Source organism: Phocoena phocoena, chromosome 14 (genome assembly GCF_963924675.1).
Source record: "Phocoena phocoena chromosome 14, mPhoPho1.1, whole genome shotgun sequence".
Lineage (NCBI taxonomy): Eukaryota > Metazoa > Chordata > Mammalia > Artiodactyla > Phocoenidae > Phocoena > Phocoena phocoena.
This window is the reverse complement of record NC_089232.1, coordinates 43,290,284-43,311,866: the sequence shown is the minus strand read 5'-3', so window position 1 is coordinate 43,311,866 and position 21,583 is coordinate 43,290,284. Positions and strand designations below refer to the sequence as shown.

Sequence of the window (21,583 nt, the reverse complement as noted above, 5' to 3'; positions counted from 1 at the left end):
ATTAAGTACATTGTCTTTTCGTTTTCGTCAATGGTTTCCTTTGTTGTGCAAAAGCTTTTAAGTTTATTAGGTCACGTTTGTTTGTTTGTTTTTGTTTCCTTTGCCTTAGGAGACAGATCCAAAAAAATAATGTTACAATTCATGTCAGAGAGTGTTCTGCCTATGTTTTCATCTAGTTTATGGTTTTTGGTCTTACATTTAGGCTTTCAATCCATTTTGAGTTTATTTTTGTATATGGTGTGAAGGAATGTTCTAATTTGATTATTTCACATGTAGCTGTTCAGTTTTCCCAGCACCACTTATTGAAGAGACTGTCTTTTTCCCATTGTGTATTGTTAACTCCTTTGTCGTAGCTTGATTGACCGTAAGCGCATGGGTTTACTTCTGGGCTCTCTGTTCTGTTCCATTGATCTATGTGTCTGTTTTTGTGCCAGTACCATACTGTTTTGATTATCGTGGCTTTGTAGTATAGTCTGAATTCAAGGAGCATGACACCTCCAGCTTTGTTCTTTTTTGTCAAGATTGCTTTGGCTATTCGGGGTCATTTGTGATTCCATATAAATTTTAGGGTTATTTGTTCTAGTTCTGTGAAAAATGTCATAGGTATTTTGATAGGGACTGTGACTGTAGATTGCTTTGGGTAGCGTGGACATTTTAACAGTATTATTTTTTCCAGTCCATGAACACAGGATATCTCTCCATTTATTTGTATCACCTTCAATTTCCTTCATCAGAGTTTTCTACTTTACAGAGTATAGGTCTTTCACCTCCTTGGTTAAGTTTATTCCTGGGTATTTTATTCTTTTTGATGCAATTTTAAATGGGATTGTTTTCTTGCTTTCTCTTTCTGATAGTTCATTATCAGTGTATAGAAAAGCAACGGATTTCTATATATTAATCTTGTATCCTGCAACTCTCCTGAATTTACTGATGAGCTTTAGGAGTTTTTTGGTGGCGCGTTTAGGATTTTCTCTGTATGTATCATGTCATCTGCAAACAGTGACACTTTTACTTCTTCCTTTCCAACTTGTATTTCCTTTTATTTCTTGTCTGATTGCTATGACTAGGACTTCCAACACCATGTTGAATAAAACTGGCAAGAGAGGACATCCTTGTCTTGTTTCTCGGCTTAGGGGAAGTGCTTTTAGCTTTCAACCCCCGGGTATGATGTTAGCTGTGGGCTTATCATATATGGCCTATGTTATTTCCTTATCTATGGTGTTTGCTTAGAGTATTAGAATTTGTGATTTCTATAATGAGTCCTTAGCACACAGTAAGTGATCTATAAGTCACCTCCCACACAGTCTTGATGCAGAGTATTACTTTGCTATATAGCAAAGTAAAATAATTTGCAGAGTACCAGATAATTTGCAGATTACTCTAAGTAACTGTATATAAAGTAGCTGATGAATACACAGATTTCTATTGGAGTAGTAGGGTCATTCACACATGCTTTTTCTTTTTTAAATGAGTCTGGATCTTTGGAAAACTCCAGAAAACAAAGCAAAATAGAATTCCTCAGAGAATAGGAAGTGACTTTCTTAAGGTTGTTGGGAACTGTTCTCCCAATAGATGGCTGGAATCTGGGTTTCCCCACTTTACGCTCTGAAGTTGCCAGAAATAACTCCAACCACTGAGTTATTGAAGGCTTATGTTTTATGAAACTGTCTTCAAAAAATGTCATGATTGACAATTGTAGAGCTAGCAGAGAGCTAAGCCTTCATTGGTATATAAGTATTATTCAGATATATTTTACTCGAAGGTCAAAAATGATGGCTGGTCTAGACACATTTTTCCATGACCTGAATTAAAACAAGAAAACTGCTGACATGAGTAGAAGATCAATAATCCTGATTCTAAAAGAGGACCTATTCCTTTAAAATGATATCATCAAGTTTATTCTTCCATAAAAAACTCGCCCATATATCACCCCCTCTTATGGGATTAATAATACTATACAATCTATATTTAATATGTTTAAAAAGAACCTGTTACAAGATACTGAAAGGCGTAGCTGTTGCATGTTGTAGCAACTTTCTGAAAGTGGGAAAATAAATGACTGCTCTTTTCAGCAGGCCTCTAAATGGTTATAGATGTTACCTTAGATTCATGGTTATGATAATAAGCTTTGTTACAGTGGAGAGGCATTGGGATTTAATCTTGCTACACACTAAGGAAGAATGAAAGATGTTCTTATGTTTTACTTGGTTGAATCCAAAAAAACATGAGATCTGAGAGATGTGTAAGACTTGGAGAGAACCAAATTTAGAAGATAGAACTCACTTGTAAAAAGTCTGCATTAGTTGTTAATGATCATCTCAGAAACAGAACTATGCAGATTGGGATGGGAGGTGAATTTTAAGCCATCAACCATATTATAAATTATTGGATATAACTTTTTTTTTTTTTTTTTGGCGGTACACGGGCCTCTCACTGTTGTGGCCTCTCCCGTTGTGAAGCACAGGCTCCGGACGCGCAGGCTCAGCGGCCGTGGCTCACAGGCCTAGCCGCTCCGTGGCATGTGGGATCTTCCCATACTGGGGCACGAACCCGTGTCCCCTGCATCCGCAGGTGGATTCTCAACCACTGCGCCACCAGGGAAGCCCTGGATATAACTCTTTTGATGATGGAAATAAATTAGACACTGACATATGAAATGATTACTAAAAGAGCAAAGTTTAAATCAGTGTTGCTTTGATGAAAATGATCATTATGGTCCAAGTGTAAATCTATAATTTTCTCTGTTATATGTGAGGATTATGTGTGACTTACTTATTTAATAGGTAACTGGTACTGATTTTGTAGATTCAGGAAAAAGTTTTGTGAGTACCAACTGCTGGTCAAGATTGCTCCCCTTTTTTACTTCGCTTAAGACCATGGTACATTTCCTTTATGGTTCAGCCTCGAAAAGTTAGAGAAAAGTCAAAATTAAACCAGTACTATTCACAGTAAAGCACGTACTTCTAGGATCATAGATTAATGAGAACTAAAAAATTATATTCTCATTTTCAATCTCCTAAAATTAACTTAAACATTTGGACACTGGAATTTTTGGACTATATTTGTGAATTTTCTATATTTTAAAAATTGTTTCTTATTCCTTAGGATATAGCATTCTTAGATACAGGTCTTAGTGAAAGTTGGCAGGGAAAGGAAATTATGTTCAAATTAGTTCATTTTGCTTCTGATCATTTTAATAAAATTACACAGTTTGGTCATGAGGGGGAAAAAATTTTTTTATTTTCTTTTTATGTCAGTTGTGATGTCTCTAGTTCCAACCAGTACAGAAATTTGGGAATTAACCAATTAATTAGAAATGTTGATAATTGTGTATATGTCCCATTTAAAATAGTTACTTTAATGCAATGGTGATCTCTTGGTTCATTATATACTCTTCAGTGTGCAGAAATTTTGCTGAGAATTTGATGCAGTGTCAGTTTTTCTGAGTGTTGAATTCATCTACCCAACTTGTGTTTCTTAACATAAGGTCAGAGTGCTCCCAATTGCATTTAAATAATTTCTAAGCTGCAGTTTTAAATACTTGTAAGATTTATGTTAATTCTGTTTCTCACAAATAAAACCAACAAAATTAAGTTGTATAAATAGCTTCCTTTTTCTTTTTTTCTGGAATTTTGGCATTATCATGTCTCTTTTTGATAGCTTGAGAATTAGTTATACCTTTGCCCAAAACTTTAAAAAAAAATCAGTATTAGCTCTCATACACAGGACTTCAGTGAGTTTTAATTTTTTCCCTAGTTAGAGGTGCATGTTACAGCTTGCCATTGTGGTCATTGTGGTTCATTTCATTAAGCTTCTTATTCTATATGCTTTCTTGAGACTTGAGAAACAGTATTTTTCTGAGTGATTGTACTATATTGTTCCAAATATAAGGCTACCCAGAATAGAAGGCAACCTCCAACTAGAAACAGCTCAAATATGGAGAAAGGCTGGGGGCCCAGAGCCCGGCGGGTCTTGCAGTGGTGGCAAGGGTGCCGAGGAATAGGACGATGCCTGCCCACTCTCCCGGTGAGTGAAGATGGGTCAGCTGCTGATTTGCTTGTGCATAACCAGACGGCTTCTGTTGCTAGAGGAAAAGGCATACTGGGGGGGAAAGAAGAAGTCTGTACACATGAAAGAAAGTCACTGTGTGTCCAAATCAGGGAGGGAAGGCGGGAGTAGAGTCTATTTCACCTCCTAAATGGTCGCCTTCAGTGTTTTTTTTTTTTTTTTCCCTGAACCTGGGGGTGAAAGTTGAATAACCCCAAACACTGGAGGAGGAGGAAAGTACCTGCACCTTTTGTGAAAAGGAGTTTAAAGGTCAGTGGCCATGGAAAGGAATTGTTAGACACCATCAGATGTCTCACGACCAGCCCAGAAAATTATTCCTTGCCCTTTCAAATTGACTGCTGACCCAAGAGGTGGTGCATGCACTGTGTCATCATGTGTAGCCTGAAAATAAGCAACCCCAAAGCTGGGAGTCACATTTCCCATTTTAGTAAGATTTTTTTTCTTTTTAAATTCCCTGTCTCCTGAGCCAGCCAAGATACGATTTAAATAAACAGGCTAAATCTTATTGAAATAAACTCCAAGGGACTGTTTAAAATTATTTGTTGGGCTAGTATTTCACCCAGTAGCATATTTTAAAAAATACTTCAGAGAAAAATGTATTATTCGATGGAGAATATGTATTGATGGAGCCCAGAGAAAACTCCAGGTATTGGTCTGATTCTACTAATAAGTACATAGAAATCTAAGCTTTTATTTCATAGTAACTAAATAAGATGTGATAGAATGAGGTGCTTGTTTCTGCTATAATCTAGAAAACTCTTCAGCACCTGTTAGTGTACAACTTAACCAGCATTCAGTAACCTTTGCGGCTTCACAAAAACTACATACAATATAAACCTTGACCTTTCTAATGATTACCAGTCCATGGCTCGCAAGACAAGTTTTAAGTAGAACTTTAATTCCTGAATGGTAAGTTTTTCTCCACTGGGTAGTTTCCATTGTAGCCTTCATCATGATGATGAAACTTCTTTAATAAAAAAGTATGTTTTTCTGAACAGACAGGACTCTCCTTAAGTTTAAACAATGCTTAATTGCCCAGAGGATTTGGTTTAGGGAAGCTACTTATCATTGATTTCAGAAATTCTCTTAAACCAAAATACCCTGAAAGATAGAGGTCCCGTGCCCAAGGAATAGCAAGCTAGAATTTGACATGCCTACCATTTTGCCACGTCTGGGAAGGGAACCTTTGAAACAGAAGGGCTGGGCAGAAAAGGATTTGAAAGGGAGAACTGGAAGAGAGTGTATCCCAGAGTGGGAAGGATTGTTGCCAAGTTAGATTACCAGTCAGAGGAAACAGCACTGCAGTGGTGGAGTCTAAATGAGAGGGTCCATGTGAACTCTGTATAACCTCAGAAGCCTTTTCCAAAGAGTTCATAAGGGTGATACCAGTCAGGAAAGAGACTAGTAGAGGATCAGGGCTTTTCAGGGAAGAAGAGCTTCCTTTATAACTCCTTCGCTTTGGGAATATTTGATCTCTATAAAGGAAGAGGATGCCCAAATTTGGTGGGGGGAGTGTGTGCCTATTATTAACCATCTTTAAACTTCAAACAGTTTCCTTTCTATTATTTGTTTTGGGTACTATTATGTCTGATTTGATCCAAATTACAAATACAGCAAAACAAGTATTATAAACATTTTTTTCCCAGAGGGGGTTGGGGCTATAATAATTGTATGTTCTGTTCATCACCTCCTGTTAATTTCATCATTAGTTGCAACGGCAGACAGAAGCTGGAGAGGTCACCTAAATGTCAGATTCCATGGCTTCCTCTCCCTGTTGGCTAGTGAGGGCGGGGGCAGGACCTGACCTGATTGCATTAGGAAAAGAACATGGCCTCAGTTGGCTTGTGAGGTGGCAAGGATAGCCTTCAAGGACATAGGAAGAAAGGACAGTGACAAGGGAAGAGAGATTTTCCAAGTTGCATACAAATAATCACCTTTGTAAAACTCAACAGGAAGAGTTAATTTCTCTACAAATAGTGTTGTTTGTGTAAAACCCATACCTGTAACCTGTGCTCAGCTCCTCCCTCCCGTCCCCAAAATGCACAACATAGAAGCTCTCCTGTAGGTGCTGGAAAATTAACGTCCCAGATCACTGTTGTTTCTTCCTTTCATGATTTCACACATGATGCCCCTTCCCTGGCTCCTTCTCCGGGGGTTAGATTCATAGGATCAAGTTAAAGGGAACAGTTATTAATCTATTATGAAAAAAATCTGTAGATTTGTTGATGGACAGAAATTAAAATCTCTCAGGCCCTAAAAACAGGTTTGGCCAATTCCCATTAGACTGTTTTTGCTAGGAGGATAGATCACTGCTGTTCTTTTTCTTTCCTGATCCATTAGTCTTTTTCCCGAGGAACCCCTAGAAAAAGTGACGTTTTTTACTTTTTCCCAGTTCCTGTATGGGTGACTGTGACTCTCACAGGTCAAATGACTAATGCCCAAGTTCTGACTTCTCAGCAGTTCAGTTGAAGAGTCACTACACTACAAATACGTAATTTGTGATCTGTTTTGTTTTTCAGTTTTTAAAAGTTCATAAAATAAGAGAATTCTTGAAGAAAATGTTGAATATGGTTAAATCTCTTTGGGAAATGTTCCACCATAGGTCTTTCCCTCAAAGAAGGGTTTTATAAGGGACACCATTTCTCGAATGCAGCAATATGCCTTTGAGAAATGGTGATGTGTCTGCATTTTCTGAGACATATGGAATATGGCATTTGTCTTGCTGAGTGAGCATGTGTAACTCAGCTGTGGAGTAACTCACAAATTCCCTACTCTTGAGTAGCTTTAAGTTTCAAAAATCATTCTTGAAATGTTCTTAATGGGCATTCCTTAGGGGGCACTGCTCTCTTTGGTAAATCAGAAGTGACATCTGGAAATGCATAGAGATGGCTCTTGGTTACATTTTTTTTTTTTTTTTTCCCTCTGCTGGTCAAGCAGAGAGTGTCTTCCAATTAACAGGTTGATAGCATCTTTGGACAGGCTAGAGAAAATTAACAACATGGCTAATTCTTGTTTGGCAGTGAAATTGAATATTGAATGACATCTCTGCAGTTATAAACGACCTTTGTTTTAATAACAAAGTTGTTGATTTTCTACTAAGGGTTCTTTTAGGTTGTCATCAGGGGCTGATGGGAGTAACAGTTCACCCAACTCTCCAGCTAGCTTCAGTGGACATACCACACCTTCTCAGCAGCCTGAACCCGTGGTACACTCTCTTAAGGTAACCAACTGTGTACAGCCATTTATCCAGTACTTCAGTTGTGTTGTGGCTTGTTCGCTATAGTCTGGTAATCCTCACGGTCTCGTTTTAACCATAGATACTTTATTTTTTGAGCCCTTATGGTGTAACTTTTTTTTTTTTATCTTAAGTTTTAAAGTATGATTTTAATTTTTTTAAACTAATAGTGGGTTTGAATACTTATGGTTGAATTGAATCTCTAGTTTTATCATTTTGTTTCGAGTAATGTGATTCATATCTATCTGCATCGAAGTTGAAGTCTGATGTGCATGTATATTCATATGTGTAAAATACTGTTACAGGTATTTTCTGTGCAATGTTTGTAGCATGGATGTCTTCAAATATAGGAAGTTAATAGTTGGCCAAAATAAGGAAAGATACCATATTTTTCTTTCTTTTTGCAACTGAAGTACTGAAAGTTTTCAAATAAACAAAAACCTACTCTGTTCACCATTAAATAGAAATTAAGTCTTCAAACTCTAGTTAATGCTTTAATGCTTCTTTATAGAGTATTAGAAAATAGATATATGGTCTTATTCATGAAGATATTTTATTTTTTGCTTATACTTCAGCTTCAGCAATGACTTAAAAAAAGATTTGGCTGAAATTTATCATTTATTTTTCTTTACCAGTAAGGAGCTTTCCAATAAGTAAAATTAATAATAAGCAGTGTAAATATTTACCTCTCTGAGAAGAAACGGCAGGCAATAAAAATCTTAAGAACTGAGACAGTTCCTTGAAGTTTCATCAGTTCCAAAGTATAAAACACTGTCCTCCAAATTACCTATAATTCCTAACATGTAGCCTTGGTCGAACCTTTCTGAGCCATAAAGTAAGTAGAGTGCTTCAGTCCTGCTTTTGCCACATGGGTTTCAACGACTTTTCTAAAACTGTTTTGGTTTCAGAAGGACTTATCAACAGCCTGATGATGCACTCTTGTGAAGGGGCCCACACTTTCCTTGGCATGCAGAAAGCAAAGAAGTAGATGAGAACCGCAGAGTATTTATTTGAGGATGACTGTTTTAGCAGTCGCTTTAGCTCCCTTGTTATATTTTGCTGGAACTTAGATGAAATGAGTTTGCTTCTCTCAAGCACATACTGATTGGGCACCGCCCTGTGTCTGGGCTGCTGGCTTATCAACTGGCTTGCTCTCTGCGACAGCATGTGGATACTGTTTAGTACGAACAGCATGCTAAAGAAGCTGTTACTTTAGCGTAAATCAGGCACTAGCGATCTGAAAAGCATTTCCGAAATGGGAAAATGAAGGAGTGGCTTCAATCCTGTAGTATTAGTATCTGCACATACTCCAAAGGCAACACGCTGCCCTGCTTTCCAAACTGTCTGAAACCTGTTTCAGCCTATTGCCTTATTCAATGGCAAGTGCAGTTGGAATCAGATCAGTGCAGTGGGTCACATTGCCACCATTCCCAAATTTCTCAAGGCAGCTGTGTTAGTATGGCCTAAAAGGAAGGGGAGGGCAAGGAAGAGCTATTCAATTTTCTCTGAATTCATTCTCTAATTTTCATCTAAAATTTTATCTCAAGAGGAAGATACTATATTATAATCAGAACACGTTAAGTGTCCTCACTTGGCCAATGGGTAATGCCAAGCAACTGAAGCATCTTGATTGGGTACTGGAAGCTCTTGAATATAGAATACGTTCGCTTCCACGAGTTGAAACAGAAATATGTGCAAACATAGCCTCTGGGAAATGCATCTTCAGAACATCGCAGTGTAAAAAAAGAAATGTAGCCACTCAACGTTTTGTTTTTAAAAGCTACCACTGTAGAGCTGATTTATATCATAAGATTGTTCTGTTCTGAAAGGAATAGTCAGGACAATGGCTCCTTTTCTCATTTTCTGATAAGTTTTTTAAAATGTCTGGGCTTTAATAAACTCCATGGTCATAGCTGTGGGGAAAGTGTTGTTGTAAGCCAGTGTGAGGAGTTAGCCCACTTGTGATAACACCACGTCTACATATCGTCTGGACTGTTGAGCAATATAGATTGCATGCCAGTCTTTACAATGGAGCAAGAATTATTGACTGTCTCCAAATGGTTGACAATCAAGTTTATCTTAATGACCAAAGTAACTAAATGCATCTCATTGTTAATGAATTCAATTGACTATTAGTGATGCAATAGATGGCTCTTAATGGCCATTTGAGAATCAAGTAGGATTCAGATAGCTTTCAGAACAATCAACTCTTTTAAAAGATTTTGCCATGTGCTAATCCACTCTGATATGCAGACATGGAGAAAACTAAAGGTTTTTTACAAAGTGGAGCGCCTTGATTTTTATTCATAACTAACAAGTTTTTTTCCATGTGAAATTTGCTTTTCTTTTTCAACAAATCCAGGTCTTGGATGTTCAGGAAACTATAGATCGTCAACAGGGTAAAGAGTATGAACATGACCTTAGTGAGACAGAAAAAGCTATAGTCAGAGAAATGTGCAATGTGAGTTTAATGTGCTTTATTGTGTATTCTGTGTCGAAAACCTCACCATAGCTTAGTTATTGCTTCATGAATACATTCTTTTTAAAATGCTGGCCAAATGCCTTTATATTTTTATGTGAAAGTAAAACCAACCTTCCCTTGATTTTCTTTAGTAAATTTTATGGCAGTTTTGTTAACACAGTAATCGTGTTGTAAAATATTCAGGTAAGCAAGAATCAGCCAATTCTGTGTTACAGAATGAAGTGTGAAAGTTTTTGAATAAATTTTCTAAAATGTTCCTAGTTTTGATAAAATAAGCTTCCATTTCTTAATTTTCCTTAATTATGTTTAAAAACCTGTGATAAAGAAAACACAACCTTCTTCAGATTATTTGTAACTAGGGGAAAAAAAAAATCACTATCTTAATAGGTAATATTTGCTTAGTTCTTCATGCATCTGATACGTGTGCTCCTGTCATGCCAAGCAGTATCTTTACCTCTCAGTGGTTGATGCAAGCTCAAAATAGTAAGAGGTAGATAGATACGAACTTCAGAGATAGTTAGCTACACAGAAATCTGCCTTATGAAGTCACAGAAAAGCACAGTTTAAAAAGAAAAAAAGACATGCTATTTTCACAGTGCACACACAGCCTATGTAATCATTATTGCGGTTTGCATTTGATTAACTGAATTTTAGTTTAGTAATACGCTTGGATATATCATTTGATCAAGAATATAATTTGTGAAGCTTGTTAAAAAGCTAAGTAGAATATGATAGGGGAAGACATTTCTTAAAAGCAAAAATTCATGGCCGATTATTTTAAGCACTGATTTGAATTGGCTTTATACTGTACTTTATCCCTATAGTCTTTGTTCATTAGGGTATCAAAATTGCTTGGAAACACCCTTCAGCTTTAGGCTATTAGGACCAGATATCTCATTTATGTACCTCCCTAAGGTGTTTCTGGAATCCAGTAAACGTTAAATTAGGTCCCATGGGCATTTTATTTTAACACTCTTGCCCCAGCACATATAGGCTCCTGCTTGCTTGTGTTGTGGCTGTTTTTCTTTCCTACATATCTGTTTTTGTCTGTTTTCAAAAGGTCGTTGGTTCTAGATGTCATAATTTCCTAAATGCATCACTGTTCATCTTCTGTAGCTTTTTGCCTGTCCTTAAGGTTTTCACTTTGAACATTTCCCTCAGATAAATTTTAAAGTTCAGACGTTAGGAATTGTAAAACTAGAAGGGACCATAGAAGGTCACACCTCCAGTGGTTCTCAAAGAGTCATATGAGGCTCCTTCATAATTCAGAGGTCTGGGTTTCACCCCAGATCATGGGCAGTTGGGTTAGGAACTCCTCGGTAAGAACCCCATACTTGCATTTTATGTTTGAAGAAACTAAGTTACTTGCCCAAAATTGTTCTCTAATGAACAGTGAAGTCAGATGTATACCCAGATTTCCTCTGAGGACCAGCCCTTTCCACTTTCCCAAGTGTAGTTAGTTAATCCAGGCACTGCCATTTTCTTTCCTCAATAATGAAAATCAATGTATTGGGCGCCCCAAAAATTTTGTTTGGGTTTTTCTGTAACATCTGGTCAGAAAAAACCAGAATGAACTTTTTGGCCAACCCAATAGCTTGCAGAGGAGACCATCTCCATTGTGCTTAATGGCAGAACTTCTGTAAAGAAACAGCAGGACTGTTTTTTGAGGAAAGATTTTTAGATATTAGAAAAGTTATTTCTGAGTCGTAGAAGCGACCCACTAATGAATTGGATCTTGATTAGTTCTGCAATGATTTTTTGCTCGCCTGTGTTTCCAAAAATCCTTCACTGTCCTCTTTGTGTACCTTCAGAAGTTTTCTAGGGCATCTTTTATCACCGAAATTTGAGAAAAAAAATGTAGTTCAAATCTGATTATTAGCACTCTTATATTTGGAAACTATTTAAAAGCTAAGAGAAAAAATTGTTGATTTAAAATATTTGTGTCAAGACAAGGGGAAGAAGGTGGAAGAGTAAGATGCAGAGATCACCTTCCTCCCCACAGACACTCCAGAAATACATCTACACGTGGAACAACTCCTACAGAACACCTACTGAACGCTGGCAGAAGGCCTCAGACCTCCCAAAAGGCAAGAAACTCCCCACATACCTGGGCAGGGCAAAAGCATAAAGAATAAGCAGAGACCAAAGAATAGGGACAGGACCTGTACCAGTGGGAGGGAGCTGTGAAGGAGGCAAGGTTTCCACACACTAGGAAGCCCCTTCGTGGGCAGAGACTGCGGGTGGCGGAGGGGGAAGCTTCGGAGCCGCGGAGGAGAGCACAGCAACAGGGGTGCGGAGAGCATAGCGGAGAAATTCCCGCACAGAGGATCAGTGCTGACTGGCACTCACCAGCCCCCGAGAGGCTTGTCTGCTCCCCCGCCGGGGCGGGCAGGGCTGGGAGCTGAGGCTCAGGCTTCGGTCAGAGCTCTGGGAGAGGACTGGTGTTGGTGGCGTGAACACAGCCTGCAGGGGGTTAGTGCACCACGTCTAGCTGCTGGGAGGGAGTCCGGGGAAAAGTCTGGACCTGCTTTCTTCCCTCTTTGTTTCCTGGTGCGCGAGGAGAGGGGATTAAGAGCACTGCTTAAAGGAGCTCCAGAGACGGGTGCGAGCCGGGGCTATCAGCGCGGACCCCAGAGACGGGCAGGAGATGCTAAGGCTGCTACTGCTGTCAAGAAGCCTGTGTGTGAGCACAGCACCCCCCTTCTGGGGAGCCTGTGCAGCCCGCCACTGCCAGGGTCCCAGGATCCAGCGACAACTTTCCCAGAACACACGGTGCGCCTCAGGCTGCTGCAATGTCACGCTGCCCTCTGCTGCCACAGGCTAGCCCTGCACTCCGTACCCCTCCCTCCCCCTGGCCTGAGTGTGCCACAGTCCCTGAAGCAGCTGCTCCTTTAACCCCATCCTGTCTGAGCAAATAACAGACGCCCTCCGGCAACCTACACGCAGAGGCAGGGCCAAATCCAAAGCTGAGCCCCGGGAGCTGTGAGAACAAAGAAGAGAAAGGAAAATCCCTCCCAGCAGCCTCTGAAGCAGCAGATTAAAGCTCCACAATCAACTTGATGTACCCTGCATCTGTGGAATACATGAATAGACAACAAATCATCCCAAATTGAGGAGGTGGGCTTTGAGAGCAAGATCTAGGATTTTCTCCCCTTTTCCTCTTTTTGTGAGTGTATGCTTCTGTGTGAGATTTTGTCTGTATAGCTTTGCTTCCACCATTTGTCCTAGGGTTCTATCCGTCTGTTTATTTTTGGTTTTGTTTTTTTTCATTTTTTTAAAAAAATTATTTTTTCTTAATTATTTTTTATTTTAATAAATTTATTTTATATTCTTTCTTCCTTTCTTTCCTTCCTTCCCTCCCTCCATCCCTTCCTCCCTCCCTCCTTTATTCTTTCTTTCCTTCCTTCCTTTCTTTCTACTTTTTCTCCCTTTTATTCTGAGCCGTGTGGGTGAAAGGCTCTTGGTGCTGCAGCCAGGAGTCAGTGCTGGGCCTCTGAGGTGGGAGAGCCAACTTCAGGACACTGGTCAACGAGAGACCTCCCAGCTCCACATAATATCAGACGGCGAAAATCTCCCAGAGATCTCCACCTCAACACCAGCACCCAGCTTCACTCAACGACCAGCAAGCTACAGTGCTGGACACTCTATGCCAAACAACTAGCAAGACAGGAACACAACCCCACCCATTAGCAGAGAGGCTGCCTAAAATCATAATAAGTCCACAGGACCCCAAAACACACCACCAGATGTGGACCTGCCCACCAGAAAGACAAGATCCAGCCTCATCCACCAGAACACAGGCACTAGTCCCCTCCACCAGGAAGCCTACACAACCCACTGAACCAACCTTAGCCACTGGGGACAGACACCAAAAACAACGGGAACTACGAACCTGCAGCCTGCAAAAAGGAGACCCCAAACACAGTAAGATAAGCAAAATGAGAAGACAGAAAAACACACAGCAGATGAAGGAGCAAGATAAAACCCCACTCAGACCTAACAAGTGAAGAGGAAATAGGCAGTCTATCTGAAAAAGAATTCAGAATAATGATAGTAAAGATGATCCAAAATCTTGAAAACAGAATAGAGAAAACACAAGAAACATTTAACAAGGACCTAGAAGAACTAAAGATGAAACAAGCAATGATGAACAACACAATAAATGAAATTAAAAATACTCTAGATGGGATCAATAGCAGAATAACTGAGGCAGAAGAACGGATAAGTGACCTGGAAGATAAAATAGTGGAAATAACTACTGCAGAGCAGAATAAAGAATGAAAAGAACTGAGGACAGTCTCAGAGACCTCTGGGACAACATTAAATGCACCAACATTCAAATTATAGGGGTTCCAGAAGAAGAAGAGAAAAAGAAAGGGACTGAGAAAATATTTGAAGAGATTATAGTTGGAAACTTCCCTAATATGGGAAGAGCAATAGTCATTCAAGTCCAGGAAGCACAGAGAGTCCCATACAGGATACATCCAAGGAGAAATACGCCAAGACACATATTAATCAAACTGTCAAAAATTAAATACAAAGAAAACATATTAAAAGCAGCAAGGGAAAAACAACAAATAACACACAAGGGAATCCCCATAAGGTTAACAGCTGATCTTTCAGCAGAAACTCTGCAAGCCAGAAGGGGCTGGCAGGACATATTTAAAGTGATGAAGGAGAAAAACCTGCAACCAAGATTACTCTACCCAGCAAGGATCTCATTCAGATTTGATGGAGCAATTAAAATCTTTACAGACAAGCAAAAGCTAAGAGAGTTCAGCACCACCAAACCAGCTTTACAACAAATGCTAAAGGAACTTCTCTAGGCAAGAAACACAAGAGAAGGAAAAGACCTACAATAATGAACCCAAAACAATTAAGAAAATGGGAATAGGAACATACATATCAATAATTACCTTAAATGCAAATGGTCTAAATGCTCCCACCAGAAGACACAGATTGTCTGAATGGATACAAAAACAAGACCCATTTATATGCTGTCTGCAAGAGACCCACTTCAGTCCTAGAGACACATACAGACTGACAGAGACTGAAAGTGAGGGGATGGAAAAAGATATTCCATGCAAATGGAAAACAAAAGAAAGCTGGAGTAGCAATTCTCATATCAGACAAAATAGACTTTAAAATGAAGATTAGAAGAGACAAAGAAGGACACTACATAATGATCAAGGAATCAATCCAAGAAGAAGATAAAACAATTGTAAATATTTATGTACCCAACATAGGAGCACATCAATACATAAGGCAAATACTAACAGCCATAAAAGGGGAAATCGACAGGAACACATTCATAGTAGGGGACTTTAACACCCCACTTTCACCAACGGACACATCATCCAAAATGAAAATAAAAATAAATAAGGAAACACAAGCTTTAAGTGATACATTAAACAAGATGGACTTAATTGATATTTATAGGACATTCCATCCAAAAACAACAGAATATACATTTTCTCAAGTGCTCATGGAACATTCTCCAGGATAGATCATATCTTGGGTCACAAATCAAGCCTTGGTAAATTTAAGAAAACTGAAATTGTATCAAGTATCTTTTCCAACCACAATGCTATGAGACTAGATATCAATTACAGGAAAAGATCTGTAAAAAATACAAACACATGGAGGCTAAACAATACACTACTTAATACTGAAGTGATCACTAAAGAAATCAGTGATCACTGAAGAAATCAATGAGGAAATCAAAAAATACCTAGAAACAAATGACAATGGAGACACGACAACCCAAAACCTATGGGATGCAGCAAAAGCAGTTCTAAGAGGGAAGTTTCAAGCAATAGAATCCTACCTTAAGAAACAGGAAACATCTCGAATAAACAACCTAACCTTGCACCTAAAGCAACTAGAGAAAGAAGAACAAAACAACCCCAAACTTAACAGAAGGAAAGAAATCATAAAGATCAGATCAGAAATAAATGAAAAAGAAATGAAGGAAACGATAGCAAAGATCAATAAAACTAAAAGCTGGTTCTTTGAGAAGATAAACAAAATTATAAACCATTAGCCAGACTCATCAAGAAAAAAAGGGAGAAGACTCAAATCAAGAGAATTAGAAATGAAAAAGGAGAAGTAACTACTGATACTGCAGAAATACAAAAGGTCATGAGAGATTACTACAAGCAACTATATGCCAATCAAATGGACAACCTGGAAGAAATGGACAAATTCTTAGAAATGCACAACCTGCCAAGACTGAATCAGGAAGAAGTAGAAAATATGAACAGACCAATCACAAGCACTGAAATTGAAACTGTGATTAAAAATCTTCCAACAAACAAAAGCCCAGGACCAGATGGATTCACAGGCGAATTCTATCAAACATTTAGAGAAGAGCTAACACCTATCCTTCTCAAACTCTTCCAAAATATAGCAGAGGGAGGAACACTCCCAAACTCATTCTACGAGGCCACCATCACCCTGATACCAAAACCAGACAAGGATGTCACAAAGAAAGAAAACTACAGGCCAATATCACTGATGAACATGGATGCAAGAACCCTCAACAAAATACTAGCAAACAGAATCCAACAGCACATTAAAAGGATCATACACCATGATCAAGTGGGGTTTATTCTAGGAATGCAAGGATTCTTCAATATACACAAATGAATCAATGTGATACACCATGTTAACAAATTGAAGGAGAAAAACCATATGATTCTCTCAATAAATGCAGTGAAATCTTTCGACAAAATTCAACACCCACCCATTTATGATAAAAACCCTGCAGAAAGTAGGTTTCCTCAACATAATAAAGGCCATATATGACAAACCCACACCCAACATCATCCTCAATGGTGAAAAACTGAAAGCGTTTCCACTAAGATCAGGAACAAGACAAGGTTGCCCACTCTCACCACTCTTATTCAACATAGTTTTGGAAGTTTTAGCTGCAGCAATCAGAGAAGAAAAGGAAATAAAGGAATCCAAATTGGAAAAGAAGTTAAGCTGTCACTGTTTGCAGATGACATGATACTATACATAGAGAATCCTAGAGATGCTACCAGAAAACTACTAGAGCTAATCAATGAATTTGGTAAAGTAGCAGGAGACAAAATTAATGCACAGAAATCTGGCATTCCTATACACCAATGATGAAAAATCTGAAAGTGAAATCAAGAAAACACTCCCATTTACCATTGCAACAAAAAATATCTAGGAATAAACCTACCTAAGGAGACAAAAGACCTGTATACAGAAAATTATAAGACACTGATGAAAGAAATTAAAGATGATACAAATAGATGGAGAGATATACCATGTTCTTGGATTGGAAGAATCAACACTGTGAAAATGACTCTACTACCCAAAGCAATCTACAGATTCAATGCAATCCCTATCAAACTACCACTGGCATTTTTCATAGGACTAGAACAAAAAATTTCACAATTTGTATGGAAACACAAAAGACCCCGAATAGCCAAAGCAATCTTGAGAACAAAAAACAGAGCTGGAGGAATCAGGCTCCCTGACTTCATACTATATTACAAAGCTACAATAATCAAGACAGTATGGTACTGGCACAAAAACAGAAAGATCAATGGAACAGGATAGAAAGCCCAGAGATAAACCCACGCACATATGGTCACCTTATCTTTGACAAAGGAGGCAGGAATGTACAGTGGAGAAAGGACAGCCTCTTCAATGAGTGGTGCTGGGAAAACTGGACAGGTACATAAAAGAATGAGATTAGATCACTCCCTAACACCATACACAAAAATAAGCTCAAAATGATTAAAGACCTCAATGTAAGGCCAGAAACTATCAAACTCTTAGAGGAAAACAAAGGCAGAACACTCTATGACATAAATCACAGCAAGATCCTTTTTGACCCACCTCTTAGAGAAATGGAAACAAAAACAAAAATAAACAAATGGGACCTAATGAAACTTCAAAGCTTTTGCACTGCTAAGGAAACCATAAATAAGACCAAAAGACAACCCTCAGGATGGGAGAACATATTTGCAAATGAAGCAACTGACAAAGGATTAATCTCCAAAATTTACAAGCAGCTCATGCAGCTCAATAACAAAAAAACAAACAACCCCATCCAAAAATGGGCAGAAGACCTAAATAGACGTTTCTCCAAAGAAGATATACAGACTGCCAACAAACACATGAAAGAATGCTCAACATCATTAATCATTAGAGCAATGCAACTCAAAACTACAATGAGATATCATCTCACACTGGTGAGAATGGCCATCATCAAAACATCTAGAAACAATAAATGCTGGAGAGGGTGTGGAGAAAAGGGAACACTCTTGCACTGCTGGTGGGAATGTGAATAGCCACTATGGAGAACAGTATGGAGGTTCCTTAAAAAACTAAAAATAGAACTACCATATGACCCAGCAATCCCACTACTGGGCATACACCCTGAGAAAACCATAATTCAAAAAGAGTCATGTACCAAAATGTTCACTGCAGCTCTATTTACAATAGCCAGGAGATGGAAACAACCTAAGTGTCCATCATCGGATGAATGGATAAAGAAGATGTGTCACATGTATACAATGGAATATTACTCAGCCATAAAAAGAAACGAAATTGAGCTATCTGTAATGAGGTGGATGGACCTAGAGTCTGTCATACAGAGTGAAGTAAGTCAGAAAGAGAAAGACAAATACTGTATGCTAACACATATATATGGAATTTAAGAAAAAAAAATGTCATGAAGAACCTAGGGGTAAGACAGGAATAAAGACACAGACCTACTAGAGAATGGACTTTAGGATATGGGGAGAGGGAAGGTTAAGCTCTGACAAAGTGAGTGGCATGGACATATATACACTACCAAATGTAAAATAGATAGCTAGTGGGAAGCAGCTTCACAGCACAGGGAGATCAGCTTGGTGCTTTGTGACCACCTAGAGGGCTGGGATAGGGAGGGTGGGAGGGAGACGCAAGAGGGAAGAGATATGGGGACGTATGTATATGTATGACTGATTCACTTTGTTATAAAGCAGAAACTAACACACCGTTGTAAAGCAATTATACTCCAATAAAGATGTAAAAAAATAAAATATTTGTGTCACCGTGGTAAGTTATATATCAAAAACACATAGCAAATATTGGAGATTAAAGAAAAATACAGATTGTGAGACAGTTTCATAGTTTGTAAGAAATAACGTACATAAGATTATGAAACCTATTAGAGGAACAGTAACGTCACAGAAATGTAAAGCTTTCTCAGAATGTGATAGCCGTTAAAAGACTCAACTTGTTTTATCTCAGTCTCTGGTATTCTTTCTGGAGATAAGTTGTTAACATCTATACAATGGAAAGACTTTTCTTCACAGCAGCAAGTGCTTTTATTCTCTTCCCAAGCTATACCCCAAACATACACTGCCGTCTAAGAAATAGTAAATCTATCTTGTAGTAATGGTTTTATCTTAGTTATCTTGGGTTTGTCTGTTTGGCTCTTGTCAATTCCCTGAGAACATTTGAAATACTTGACTGGTTATCCCAGATACCCACCTGTTCTGCTTTCAGTTAATGAGTCGCTACTCTGTGTCCGCCTTAATATTCTGTATCCTTGGCTTATTTCAGAGTTCTGCCTTCTCTGAGTTTCCTTTCACCACATAGTAATTTCAGGGTTAAGGCCCATTGCATTCTACATTTGAATACTTGAAGAGGGGTTGCACTTTTGAGTTGTAATCATCTACTGCCTTACGTCCCTGATCATTTGGCTCTATCCTCTGCTTCTAACCAAGACATCAAAGCGTTCTGCGTAGATGTAATTATGTATACCATTTAAGGGCTAGAAAGGCAAAGTCCATAGCACTCCTTGGCTTCCTGATTCAGAATTTGTGCCTCTTCAGTCAGTGTACTGAGAAATGACACTTTCCTAGCTCCCTTGGGTACAATTTGAGCCATCCATTTCTATATCATTCCTTTCCAAATAGTTAAGGACCATACTAGAGTTCCCTTCAAATATGACAGTATCTCCATCACATAGTTGTGCCTGCTAAAACAGAGAGACTAATAGTTACATGGGCTTTGAAATGAAGGTAGACAGAACCCTATATATTCTTATGTAGTACTGTGAATAGTACTTGGCTTCCCTGGAGTATCTGCTCTTTTTAAAAGAGAAAACAGAGAAACACAATCTATGAATAATTAATGAGCCAACGGGTTTGTATTCATGTTAGAGCAATGTAAATTTTTGTGGAATTAATCAATCTGATTATAATCCTAATAGTGAAACACTAAGAGGGTTATGACTTACTGTGTGTGTTTCCTAATTAATGTTAGTATATTGGTATGTCGTTGTTGAATTCAGTAACAATTACTTATTATTCTCACCTTTTGCTACTGTCCCTTTAAAATGGACCAGTTTTTAGCATATTGTATCTATTTTAGTGACTCTTGAATTTATTCTTATCTTTTCCCTGCATGTGTATGCTTTCTGTTGTGGTAATCCGAGATACCATATTGGGTAGCTAAGATTTATGATAACTGAGGCCCCCATTTCGCGGGGGAAACCAGGGAACTCTACCACTGACCCTTAATGCTACCACCTCAGGACTTTAAACCACTGAGGACAATGAAGGAGCGTTTGTTCTTAGCTATTTAACATTTTGGTATCCCTTATTTTAGAGGTATAATATAGGAACCAGGATGATTTTGCTCATGTGCTCTTAATTCTGGCTAGATATTAGAATCATGTTGAAAGCTTTTAAAACAAAAAATAGATGACCATACCTGTTTGAGAGTAACTCCCAGTGTGCAGCTAGAGTTGAGGACCACTCTCACAGCTAGTGTAAGCTGGCACATCATTCTTTAATTCTGACCCTGGTTGCTAACAAAGCGTAGTAGTCCCATCTGTTGAGCAGTTCTTGTGATTTAGAAACTTGCATCACATTTCATTTTGTGTCTGTGTTTGACAAAATATGTGAATATTTTGTCTCTTGTCTTATATTCCTTTTTGTCCCTCTCATAGATTCCCGCTTAGAACAAAAAAACATATACATGTCTTTGTGGAAGAGGACAATTAAGATGCTTACTTTTTTTTCTTCTTAAGGTTGTATGGAGGAAACTTGGAGATGCTGCAGGTTCGTGTCCTGGAATTAGGCAGCATTTGTCTGGAAACCAGTACAAAGGACCCATGTGAGAAGGACTCTCTTTCAAACATGACATCACCACTGCCAGAGAGACAGAAGAAAAGAGTGGATTTTCACAAACCTGGACTCATGGAATAACATGGAGGGATTGTACATTGCACATATTTTCCCTCTAAAATCTTTAGTATAACTGAAGTTGTATTTTGTCTCTCACTTCAATGTTCACAACAGTCAATCTCAAACAAGATAGCTTTGAAAATCACCATTTTGGTACCAATATTTTCATTAGAACTAACAGTTTTTGACTCTTCAGATGGAAAATTGTAATTGGGAAACCTGCATGATTGGAAGAGTCCAGTAGAGCCTCTGTGGTTTTGATAGAATTGAATCATTGCATATAATGGTGGGAGTGTTCTACCATATTGTTCAAGATAAGAGGTGGTTTCCAGCTTCCCAAGTTGGAGAGTTGGTCACCTATTATATTTTAGTTAATAAAATACTAGTTCCTGATGCATAATTGATTTGAACGCAAGATAAGATTAGGTTTCTGGGATTTCGTTTTGACTTTTGAGGTGCTAAAAATACCACATAAAATTTTCCCGAGTACCATTTATTTTAATTGATCAAAGTAAATATATCTTTTCTTTTCATCTTAATGTATTGCTCATGAAGACACATCTTAGGAACGTATCA

The 21,583-nt window shown here is 38.4% G+C and overlaps 1 protein-coding gene across 6 annotated transcripts in view; it reads left to right on the top strand.

Annotated features, from left to right (window-relative positions):
• Positions 1-20,940, top strand: part of CCDC85A (coiled-coil domain containing 85A) — a 201,016-nt gene extending 180,076 nt beyond the window's left edge. Inside the window, exons 4-7 of one of the 6 annotated variants that reach the window (XM_065890920.1) lie at positions 3,892-4,026; positions 7,169-7,288; positions 9,666-9,764; positions 20,851-20,940. In XM_065890920.1, the coding sequence (XP_065746992.1) occupies positions 3,892-4,026; positions 7,169-7,288; positions 9,666-9,764; positions 20,851-20,940 (444 nt within the window). The remainder of the gene's footprint in view (positions 1-3,891; positions 4,027-7,168; positions 7,289-9,665; positions 9,765-20,850) is intronic. The other 5 variants (XM_065890922.1, XM_065890921.1, XM_065890923.1 and 2 more) reach the window with 5 other exon arrangements.
• Positions 20,941-21,583: the final 643 nt, after the last annotated feature.